Source organism: Vulpes vulpes, chromosome 16 (genome assembly GCF_048418805.1).
Source record: "Vulpes vulpes isolate BD-2025 chromosome 16, VulVul3, whole genome shotgun sequence".
Lineage (NCBI taxonomy): Eukaryota > Metazoa > Chordata > Mammalia > Carnivora > Canidae > Vulpes > Vulpes vulpes.
The window spans coordinates 52,437,203-52,448,662 of record NC_132795.1 but is presented as its reverse complement, the minus strand read 5'-3'; the positions used below and the strand labels follow the sequence as shown (position 1 = coordinate 52,448,662).

Here is an 11,460-nt window from a genome sequence, read left to right as displayed (position 1 = left end):
CTACCCTGCCCGCATGCCGGGCTGAGATTGTTCTTCTAGCCTGGCCTCTGCCCCCTACCCCCAGGATGGCCCCAGGCCTCGGTGGAGAATTCAGGTCCACAGACAAGGAAGAGGAGGCAGATGCTCACCTGCGGTCCCCTCAGCCATTCTCTGTCCCCCTTGCTGGCCTCAGGGCCCCAGCAGGGCTTCCTTCATCTCCCAGAGTGGCCCCTCCTGCTCCTCTGCCCGGGCAAACGAGAAACCTGACCGAGGCATGTCCCTGCTCAAAACCTGCTGTGGCTCCCCACTGTCCCTGATAAAGTCCACCCCCTTAGGCAGGCATCCAAGGCTCTTCCTGATGGGGCTCCTGTTCCTCCCCTCCCCCACCCCCCTTCCCCTCTCCCCCCACTTCCTCTCTCCAGTCCCATTGAAGCTGCCATTCCAAACATGCCAAGGCCTTTGCATGCACTGTTCCCTCTGCCTGGAATGCCTTTTCCATACCTTCTCTCCTTGGCATACACTTTTTCAGCTGGGGTGTGTCCACCTCCAAGAAGCCACACCAGGTAGCGGTCCCTGCTCCTGCTCCTGCTCCGGCACTGGTGCAGGGGATTCTCCTGGGTCCCTGTCTGCCTCCCTCCTGGACTGGGCTGTCCCCAAGGGCAGGCCAGGCCCGAGGCGCCCACACAGGGTGTCCTCATATTGAGTCTGAAGCCTCGAAGAATGCAGGAGTGGGAGCCACCGTGTGATGTGAGTGTGTTGGGGGAGGGGACCCATAAACATTGTTGGGGTGCCTTAGATGGGCCTCTGAGGGGCCACACCCCCCTTCTCCCCTCCCTGTCTGTCTGGGAGGTCCAGGCCTGAGCCGCGCCCTGGCTACAGGCCCTGTGGACGTGGCCCTCCCCCCGTGGCAGGGCCTGGAGGTCAGGAGGGGCCTCTCAAACTCCCCAGGGGGGGACCACCGCCTGCGGGGGGGTGGGGGGGAGTGTCGCTCTCCCCTCTCCCCGACAAGGCAGGACCTTGGAGCCGGGGGCTAGGTGCTCCGTGGCCTTGACCCGCTTACCTGCCCCGCTCCGGCCACCCTCTGTACCCTGGGACTGGGGACCTGGGACCCCGGGGAGCAAGAGATGGGGGCGCAGGCGGCGGAGCGGGGCCTCCGCAGCCTGCGAGCCGGGGGGAGGATGCGGGGTGGGGGTCCGGGGCCGGCTGCCCCCGCGGCCTCGGGAGGGGGTCCGGGCCGCAGGCGGGGGCCGCGGCGCCCCGGAAGGAGCCGCGCACGCCCCAGCAGCCGAGCCCGGCGCGGCGGCCGCGGATCCGGAGGTGAGAGCGCCCCCGCCCCGCTCCCCGCCCACCCCGCGCGCGGCCGGGCCGGGGCCGGGCCGGGGCCGGGGCCGGGCCGGGGCCGGGGCCGGGGCCGGGGCGGGCCGGAGGGGGCGCGGGGCGCGGCGGGGAGCGGGGTGGCCGCCGGCTCTCCTCCGCAGCGCGGGCCCGCTCCCCCGCCCGCCCCGCCGCCCGCCCCGCCGCCCCCCCGCGGCCCCCGCTGCCCGCGGCGGGATGCGGGATGCGGGATGCGGGGTGCGGGGTGCGGGGTGCGGGGTGCGGGGTGCGGGGCCCGGCCCGGGCGGGGGCCGAGGGCCGAGGCCTGGCGGGCGCGGCGGGGGCCCCGGCGGGCGGGCGGGCGCGCGGGGCGGGGGAGGCGGGAGCGAGCGGGGGGGCAGGGCGGCGGCGGGAGGGGCGCCGGGCGGCTCGGAGCGGCGCGGCGGGCGAGGGAGGGGGCGGCGGGGAGCCCCCCGCCCCCCGCCCCCCGCCCCCCGAAGGAGGAGTCTGGCTCCCACTTGCTGCCTCGGACGCGCGGCGCGGCGGCCGCCGCCGGAGGAGCCCCCGCCCCTGCGCGCCTCCCTCCCGGAGCCGGGCCCCTGCCTCCTGCCTCCCTCCGTGCGCGCTGCTGCTCGCGGCCGCCGCGGCCGCCGAAGAGGAGCCCGGGGCCAGGTAGGGCGGGGGCGGGGGCCGGGGCGGGGGCGGGGGCGGGGGCCGCGGCCGGGGCGGGGGCGGGCGCGGGCGGGGGCGGGGGCGGGGGCGGGCGCGGCCGGGACCCTCTCCGGGCGCCGGGTGATGCCCGCGGCGCGGCGCAGGGGCGCCCGCAAAGTTACTTTGGCCGCCGTGGCGGGTGCGGGCGCCCGGCCGCGTCCCCCTGCCGCCGGGGGGCCGAGCGGGGAGCCGGGGGGGGGCCGCGGCCGGGGCGCTGGGCTCGGACCGGGGCGAGGGGCGGCGAAACTTTTCCCCGGCTCGGCCCGCCGGTGTCCGCTGGCTGCCCGCGGAGTTGCGGGAGGGAGGAGCGGACCGGCGGGGCGCGAGTGGCGAGGACGGTCCTAACAATAGCCGCCCCGGCCGCTGAGCGCCTACTGTGCGCCGCGGAGCCCCTGCCGCACCTGGGGGACGGAGGGGGCCCCTGACGCCGGTCCAGCGGCCACTTTGGCTGGGCGTCGCTGAAACTTCATCCTCGCAGGCACCCACGCGTCCGTGCGTCCACGCGTGCATGCATCCATCCCTCCGCTCGCCCGTGCACACACGTTTGTTACTATCTGCTCTGTGCCTGGTCCAGAGGATTCAGCGGCTAACCAGGCAGGTCCCAGCCCTCACAGGTAATATTTCCATGCTAAGGAGCAGTTCTGTCTCTTGTGTGTTTATTCTGGGACTTGTTATAGGACAGTGAATTCACTCACAGCCTCCCCTGGTCCAGGCGGAGACAGAGGAGGGTCAGTCTGAGAGCTGATGTGTCCGGGAGTCTGTGGCAGACCACGGCTGGGGGGTCCTAGGCCCACCATCTCCCATTCCCTTACATCCTCTCTCCACTCAGGCCGGATGGCCAGAGGCTCCCACGCGGGACCTGGCCCCCAAGTCTGTCCCACTGACCTCTGGGAGATGCGTTTCCCCCCACGCTGGGTCAGACCTCTCCCAGTTCCCCTCCAGTAGCTTGGTTGCCTTCCCTTCCCATCTCCAAAGTCCCTGTTGACCCGTCCAGAGGAGAGCTTGTTAAGTGCCAAACAATTATGAAATTAAACTGGGGAACAAAAGTGGGCGGGCTGGTGGATGTTTGAGCCGGTTGGAGAGGACTTGCATGGTGGGGGGAGACTTGTTAGTGGGGACCAGCCACACAGGGAGCCTCAGTACCCTGGCTGGTCTTTGCAAAAATAAATAAATAAATAAATAAATAAATAAATAAATAAATAAATACACCAACTTCATGAATAATTAGTCACATTGGCTAAAATGCTCTGGGGGATGTCGTTGAGGCCACCAGCCGACTGCCATAGCCAAGTTGGAAGTCGGGCTTGGTCCAGGGAAGCCAAGGCACTGGGAGACCATTTGGGGAGGGGGTGGCGGATTTGGCTGGACTGAAACAGGCTTCTGGCGGTGGAGAGCACACCGGGGCTTGAAAGCCAGCCGGTGGTGATTGGGAGGCATTCTGGAGCTGGGCACGGTGTACAGGGGACCGTGGTGCGGGAGCCATGCATAATAAACTGTGCTTCACGAGGCTCGGCTCCCTGCAAATTGGCTTTCCAAGTGGCAGCCCCACAACACTTGTAAAATCTTTTTTTCTCAAGATGGGTTTCTGCGAAATGGTTACATCTGTTTGAGTACTCACTCGGTGGAGGTACATTAATTGGCTGATGGCTAGTCGAAAGGCGATAATCCAGTCACAGAGGTTTCATCATGTATTCGGAAGTGGTTCGGCGTGGGGCTGCCTCTCTATTTATTTCTCCACCCCAGACATTTCGCAGGACCTGGATTGAAGTAAATCCCTTTAATGTTGATGCAGGTAGGCTCAGAGCATCCTCCGCATGCGGGGTTCCGGATCTCCGACGTACTGCTGTGCGTGCATGTAGAGTCACTCTAGGGCACCCCAGCTGAGGCCCCGTGGACTGTGTTTGTGGACAGAACAAGTCTAAGTTTGGGTAAAAGACCCAGGCTTTGGCGTCTTTCTACTAGTGTGTCTCCACCTGTGTCAGGAATGCATAGACCAAGATAGAGAATAACCTTTCAAGCAAAGCCTGCTTTTAAAAATTTTCCCGGACCACCCTCGAGACTACAAAATCTTCATCCGATGGAAGCAATTCAAGTTCATTTGTTTTCCTTGAACTTGCTGCATTTCCCTGGCAGTGACATCCCCTCTTGTGCGCACCTAACACAGGACACATCTTTTTGCACTCGGCTGAGGAATTAAGGATGGTAGCAGGATTTCACTAAAGGGTGGCACTCAAGGAGAAAAATCAGCATTCCAGGCCCAGACTAGTGGAAAAAAGAACTACCCCCCCCCAAGGTGCCATCATCTTTTAATCTATCGACATGATTTTGTTTTTCCAGTTTCAGGCCTGCAAACTGATCATGAATAGCAGGGCAGAGGAAAATGATCGGCCAGGCAAAGACTTTTAACAAGTAAATATTATGCACAGAAAAACATGCAATTAGTGGAGGTTAGTTAATGCCTTTCAAGTTGCGGCCGAGCTGCAGTTAGGGGTGGAATTTCTGCGTTATCCCTGAATTGTCTGTCAAAATCTTTAATGTGACAATGTGACATGTCGCTCCCATCGCCCCTCCCTCGCCGCGAACAGAAAAAGGGTCTTTTCAAGCATCCCCCCCTCGCCCCCCCCCCCCCATTCTTCTTCTTTCTGAGATCTCTCTGTTCGGCAATTGGTACCTTTGTCTGCCTGTACCTCTGGATCCAGAGACCCTGGGGAAAGGGGCTCCCCAGGTGCAGGAGCCAGGAACTGGGTTCTCAGGCTAGCTCGGAGCCCACACATCACAGTTAATGGCATCCTGGATGAGGCAGGCTGCTTGTGGGGTCTCCCTCCTGGCCAAACGTCTCATGCCCTCTGGGATCAGACATGCCAAACACTTGAGGGGCAGGGAAGAGAGGGGTGAAGGGCATGTTTCACGCTGTAAGAGCCGTTTAGACTATGCTTGGGTCTCTCTGAGAGCAGATCCCTGCAGCGGTGGGTCCTGGGGTGTGGATGTCTCCATGGAATGAGACCACCAGCTAGCCTCCTCTCCAGACTGCCACTGGAATTCTTTGCCTTGAGCCCGAAGAAGTGAAGAACATGTTAAAGCAAAAGCAACCCCAAGGGAAAAAGAGAGATCCCTTTTTTGGGGGTGGTGTTGGAGGGAAGGTATAAATAGTTCTTTGGTTAATTTGATTCACTGTGGCTCTCCCTGGTGATCTGGCCATTCTGCTGCCAAAACAAATGTTTTACTTTATTTTGACTTTTTTTGGGTCCTAATGAGACAAAATTTAGTTCTGTCTTATTTCCATTTAAAACAGCTATGGCAGAGGAGGACAGCCCAACCTCATGAAAAAAAAGATCTTAACCAATTGAGATGATACGTTTCAGTTTTGAACTCAGATACGGACTTGAGGTATCCTTCGGTCCTGTCACGCCTTTCTGTCAATTACCCTTTGGGGGCTTGCTTGGACGTGAACTTGGGCACCTTGATGTCACCACCTGGTCACACATGATACATAGAAGCAGCTACAATGGGAAAAGGAAGTGTCCCTTCTGGTTGAGGGTGATACTCAATGATAGCATCAGAGCCAGGGTCCCTCCCTCCACCACCCAAATCCCTACCTGAGAGTTTGCTTCTCCTGAACACCTTCAGATTTCCATCCGAGAAGGATTTGAGACTCAGCATTGGTGCACATCAAAAGGCTTTTGACATGGCCCATGCTAATTTCATCACTTTAAGGAGCAAATGATGCCTATTTCCAATTTCTAACATTCCCGTCATTTCCCCTTCATTTCCTTCCTTTGCATTTTCTGATAGCGCCACAGCCCGCAAGGCTGCAAAATACATTGCTCCGGTTACCTGAGAAGTGTGAGTACCTTGTGCCCTGTCTTTCCCCCTTCACAACGAAATGCATTTGGCGTTGCAGTGTTCATTTGTTTGTGGAAAAGGCAAATGTTCCCTCCCCAACCCTAGGCTCCCTGCACAAAGTGGGGAGGGTGGGGGGGTGGGGCAGGGGTGGAGAATTGAGTTTTGCTGTGTGTGTGTGTGTGTGTGTGTGTGTGTGTATGGCTTTCTTTTTGTCATTCACGCGGCACATTAGTTAATTGATCATACTTTGGAGGTTTAATCCTCAGTTGCAAATTCCCGCATGATCACAAAAAATACTCTGATCATAAAAATGGCAAAACCTCGATCTCAGACTTAAGTGTAGAATTACCATAGTGCCGATTTGATTATGCTTCAGTGACATCTGTTTAATAGATTTTCATGAGAACTGTAAATCCATATTCACTTTCTTTGCAAATTGTATTTGAATGCTGAGCAGCCAAGACCCTCTTGCTTTCCCCCACTTCCCTGGTCAGGTGGGTCCCAAACCCCCATGACTGTTGAGTGTGACTTGACGTGTATGTGGAAAGGAGATTCAAAATGCTGATTTTTACACATTTACCTCTCGTTTCCTTTTGTGTGTGAGTATGTCTGTGTGTATGTTTGAAACGGATCTGAGCAGCTTCCCATTTCAACTCCGCAGATACGTGAATCTCCAAATGCTTTATTTTGAAAACTAGGACATAGCACTTTGCAGAAGAAAAATCATTCCACTCACTATTATTTATGTGATTGCTGATCTGCTAGATGGATAGAGAAAGCACCAAGAATTATAATAATTTATGGAGCGGAGCGCTGGTTTACAAACATATTTCCCAGCCGGAGCTTTGTGGGTTTCTTGGCGTCTTGGGCCTCGTTTGGTGTTGTGGGAATGGAGAATATTCAGAATCTGAAGACCAGCCGGGTGAACCGACTGCATTCGTATCTAAAATTAAAGGAATAAGTGAGCAGCTATTTGTGGCAGACAGGACATGATCCACTAAGCAGCACTCTTCATCATTCTGAAATAAAAGTACATAATTGGAAAATGAAGCGGCAGCCAGCGCTTGGGGGGTGGGCGGCGAGGAATTAGAAAGTGTAATTTAAAATCATGTAGTCATAATTCAAAATGGGCCCAGCTAAAAGGTTTTTAAGTGGTAAATGCTTTAAAGTCACTCGTGGTTGATCCTTTTTCAAGGAATATGTCTAATTTTCACGATATTTGTGCGCTCCTTCGTTGGCTTAGCCCATCACTCATTCAGCGTGGCTGCCGATACCAGCTGCAGGCGGGCGCTCTCCGTCCTAGAGACCCACGGCCGGCTGAGAGGCTGGGTACGCGAGAGGGCTGGCATTTTCAGGGTGCAGTGGACGGGCCCGGTCCCCTCCCACCGCCCCCTCCCCTGGGGGGAAGGAGGGCTATTTGTTCTTTTTCCTTTCTTTTGAGTTTCTCTACTTTATTATTATTATAATAATAACTATTATTATTATTTTAACCTCTTGGTGACATTTTTTTTTTTTTGGTGACATTTTTAACTATTGACTGATCAATTGCAGATTTTCAGGCATGAGCAAGACAAGGAAAAAAAAACAATTTAAAAGTGACTTCTGAGCTTGTGTGGAAGCATGGCTTGTGAAAGGATTAGCCCTCCCCGCCCTTTGCTGTTTTTCTGTTAATGTTATTTCTCCTGTATTTGGCTTAGGGAGGACTACTTAGGTGTTAGCCTGGCTGCTGCTTTTTTTTTTTTTTTAAAGATTTTATTTATTTATTCATGAGAGAGAGAGAGAGAGGCAGAGACCTATAGGCAGAGGGAGAAGCAGGCTCCACGCAGGGAGCCTGATGTGGGACTCGATCCCGGAACTCCGGGATCACACCCTGAGCTGAAGGCAGGCGCTCAACCGCTGAGCCACCCAGGCATCCCATGGCTTCTCTGTGACATTTCACCACATTGCAGTAAGTACTCGACAAAAGCCTCAGTGAGCAGTGGCCTCTGCTGAGCTGGCTTTCTCTCAGCGCTGCTCTGGGTGATCGGTGGGGACAGTTACTGGCACTCTGGGCTGACCCATGGGGGTCCCCCCCGCCCCCCTGCACTCTCCATTTGGGAAGATGAGGAGTGGAACAGAGATGGCCTTAGGATCCTGGAGAAAGCCCTCCAGGTGTAGGGCTTCTTTAGCATACCGCCCTGGGGAGACAGTTGGGGCAGGTGTTTCTCTGGGACTGCAGACAATACTTGCTGTGTGGTCACTGGTCCTCTGCGTTCCCAACCCAGGACAATAGTGTCATCCTAGCTTCACGGCTCTAGCTGCAAACATGCCAATGACAAGAAGAGAAACATGGGTGCCTTTTGGAGGTGGGTGCCTTCCTAGCCTCAGGTTGGCTTTGTTGATGGGGACCTTTACCCTTTATGAGATTTCCAACTGGGGATCCTTTTGAGACCCAGAGAGGATGCTGGTGATAAAGACCAGCAGGGGACAACTGACATGACCAGGACTGTCCTGGGTCCACCCTGGCTTTGAGGAACCTGAATCGGGTGGAAGTGGATGCCTCAGACCTCCTGGCAAAGGAAATATCTATCTTTGATCTGCACATCAGCAGTCCCTGGCGGTGCAGATGCTCGTGGATTTCCCTCAAGTATCTGTTGGACATATTTGGGCTGCCGGAGTGACCCAAGTGTCTCCTTTGCAAAAAGCCACCTGCTGTTAAGATGCTCTGTATAAGCCAAGACCTTTTGCAGTCTCCCCTTTCTGGGCGTTGCAGTGGTGGCTGCACATGCTGGCACATGCTGGCTGGTCTCACAGTTTGGTGGGGACCTTTCAGGACCCAGAGGCCCCATTCCCTCTCCTTCATCACAACGGGGTTCTGAGCTGCTCTTTTGATCCATCTGGCTGCTCCTGGGCCCCAAGGCCTTTGCGGGTCAGTTACACATCTGAGTCATTTAGGTTGCAGAACAGGGCCCCCCTGGAGTGGGGGCAGTGGGTGTTTCAGGGCTGGCCGGTGTCCTGCAGAGTGCCGGGTGAGGAGGGTGGTGAGGAGCTTGCCTCGAAAAGCTGGTCAAGGGCAGGCTGTGCTGGATGTGTCCGATCACAACATCCTGGGCGGTGAAATAACTGGGGGCTCACTCAGTAACGGGACGGGAGGGAAGGGGCCAGGAGCCCGGCTTTCAGGCAGGGGAGGAGGGTTCCTTAATTACCTGAAAATTTAAATCTCTGTTCGATTCTCCGAAGCTCCGTGCTCACAGTGGAAGAGACAGTTAGCACCTACTATGTGCTGGACCCTCAGCCAGGGGCTTTCGCAGGTCCCAGGTCCTCTAATCCACCCAGTGGTTCTGGGAAGGAGGTTGAGGGTCCACGTGTTTGTAGAGGAGACACCCGAGCTTCGGGAGATTAAAGCTGCTTTTAAATCCAGGCTGTGAATTGTGAGGACTTGTGCAGTTTCTCTCATTCATTCATTTGTTCACCTGTGCTTTTATTCTTTGGCTTCTCATTCAGCTCAGACACGGGATCTGTGGTGAGAGAAGCCTGGGGGGTTATGAGTGGAGGCACCTGGCCCAGTCTGGGGAGGTCGGGGAGACAGGTGTGTGCGCCTGGAGGCGGGGTGGTGCACGGAGCCTTTCAGCAGAGGGAACAGCATGTGTGAAGGCTCAGAGGTGGGGTTGCTGGTGTGCTGGGGGGAAACCCAGAGTGGTGAGCTTGGCCTGAGTGGTGAGAAGGAGCCCGGGCACCCAGTGTGGCCTCCTGAGCCGATCTAAGGATCTGGGGCTTTAGCCCAGAGCAGTAGGATGCCTGTGAGGACATGCAGTGAGCACGAGGGAATGGCTTGTTCAAAAGTGCATTTTAGGACCTTCATTCTGGAGGCTGGCCTGGCGCTGGCCTTGACGATGCATAGGAGACCTGACAAGGAGTCGGGCCTCTTTTCTACATACAACCTTTCCCTACAGCTGGCGCCTAATGTCTGCTTACCGCTTGGTGCCAGGGCTGACGTCCAGGCTCCTCTTTGAGACCCTGGCTTGACTTGACCCATGGCATCCGAGGACCAGCTAGTGAGTGTCTTTGAAGGGGAAACAGAAAGACAGATCACCCTGTGAGAGAATCAGACTCGAAAAGGGAGCCCTACAAATTGGAGGCAGTCTTTCAACCCAGAAATTCCAAGAATTTTCAACCCTCCCAACTGGGCCGATTGGGCCTTTATGGAGAGACAGGCACCAGGCTCACTTCTGTCTCCTCTGTTAGCCTGAGAGGGGGCTATTGAGGCAGCAGAAGCACAGAGAGGTTAGGTGTCATGCCCAGGGTCGCACAGCTAAGGCTCAACACTGGAGACTGAATTTGAACCCACTGCCCTTGACCTGAAAGTTGACCTGACCATTCTCCACTGCAGAAACCCCTATTGCCGAGAACAACAATAGGAGAGAGACCATTTATGGATGCTCCCCCTGCCTCAGGGCCTTTGCACTTGATGTTTCCCCCTGCCTTGGTTTCTCTTTCTCCAGGGTGTGGCTGGCTCCCCCTCTGCACTCACCTTTGAGGTGTTCAGACAGGCCTTTCTTGATCGCCCAATTGCAGGCAACAATCCCCTTTTTCCTACGACTACTCAGTATCCCGTTACTCTGTCCCCTCTTCTTCCAGGCCCGAATTAGTATTTGAAAAGTATCTTTTCTGTTTACTTTCTGTGATTACTTTATTGCTTCCCCACCACCCCCTTCCCTGAGGGCAGTGACCTGTTTGCTTTCTTGTTGCTCCTGGAACAGCGCGTGTAGGGCTGTGGTCAGTGGCTGCCGAATAAGTGAATGCATTGATTACTACGTTCGAGAACCCTCATCCCAGTTCTGTTTCCTTCCCAGCCGTGGGCACCGAGGAGGCACCTGTGGCCTGGCCGGGGTGTGGGCATTGCCCGGGGCCAGTGTGCTGCAGGGGGCGTCGGGGCAGGAGCCCGGGGTGGCACCGCCCGCCTGCTGTGTTGTGCCGTGGCCCAGGTGTAAACGCTTCCCCCACTAGAAGCCAAGCCGTTTGTTTGGGAACCGCTGTCCTCCCTCCGCGATCGGCTGCGTTCTCCACACGGCGGCTGACGCGCTGCTGCGGCTCCATAAATATTAAATGGGTATTAAAAGAAGGCTCCGTGTTCCCGGTTTCCCAGATTTCTTCAAGCAGGGCCCGTTGCGAACCCCCTTTATGTGAAATGCAGCATTGCACTGCGGAGCGCCTCCCGGGACGCCTCGCCGCCTGCCTTTCCTGGCTGCGTCCCCTGCCGCAGAGCTGTCCTCCTGCTGCTGCAGGCCCGAGGCAGGGCATGTAGGCTCCAGCCCCTGGGGGGCAGGCAGGGACGGGGGAGGCCCCAGACCTCCTCTTTCAGGGGGCTGTGCCCCGCCAGCCAGCCTCCCTGCAGGGTTGTGCGGTGGGTAAGGGGAAGAGGCACTGTGAGGGGTCACCCTCCAGCGGAGGCCTGGGGGCACCCACCCTCTGCCAAGCCTGTGCTGGGCGCTGGGGAAAGAGACAGGCGGGACACCTCCTCTGGTCCCCCATCCATCCCTGCATCCTTCCATCCCTCCCTCCATCTATTCATCCATCCATCCATTCATGGATTCCTCCTCCCTCTCCCCCTCCCTCCCTGCAGCCATTCATTCA

General features: G+C 57.0%; 1 protein-coding gene across 7 annotated transcripts in view; it reads left to right on the top strand.

Annotated features, from left to right (window-relative positions):
• Positions 1 to 386: 386 nt before the first annotated feature.
• Positions 387 to 11,460, top strand: part of MPPED1 (metallophosphoesterase domain containing 1) — a 78,531-nt gene continuing 67,457 nt past the window's right edge. Inside the window, exons 1-2 of one of the 7 annotated variants that reach the window (XM_072741718.1) lie at positions 1,782 to 1,965; positions 2,483 to 2,618. Coding sequence is in view for 1 of the 7 variants with exons in the window: in XM_026017443.2 (XP_025873228.2) it covers positions 700 to 726 (27 nt within the window). In the remaining 6 variants the exon portion in view is untranslated. Of the gene's footprint in view, positions 727 to 1,239; positions 1,297 to 1,771; positions 1,966 to 2,482; positions 2,619 to 4,957; positions 5,848 to 6,970; positions 7,796 to 11,460 lie in introns of those variants that run through there. The other 6 variants (XM_026017443.2, XM_072741719.1, XR_011997870.1 and 3 more) reach the window with 6 other exon arrangements.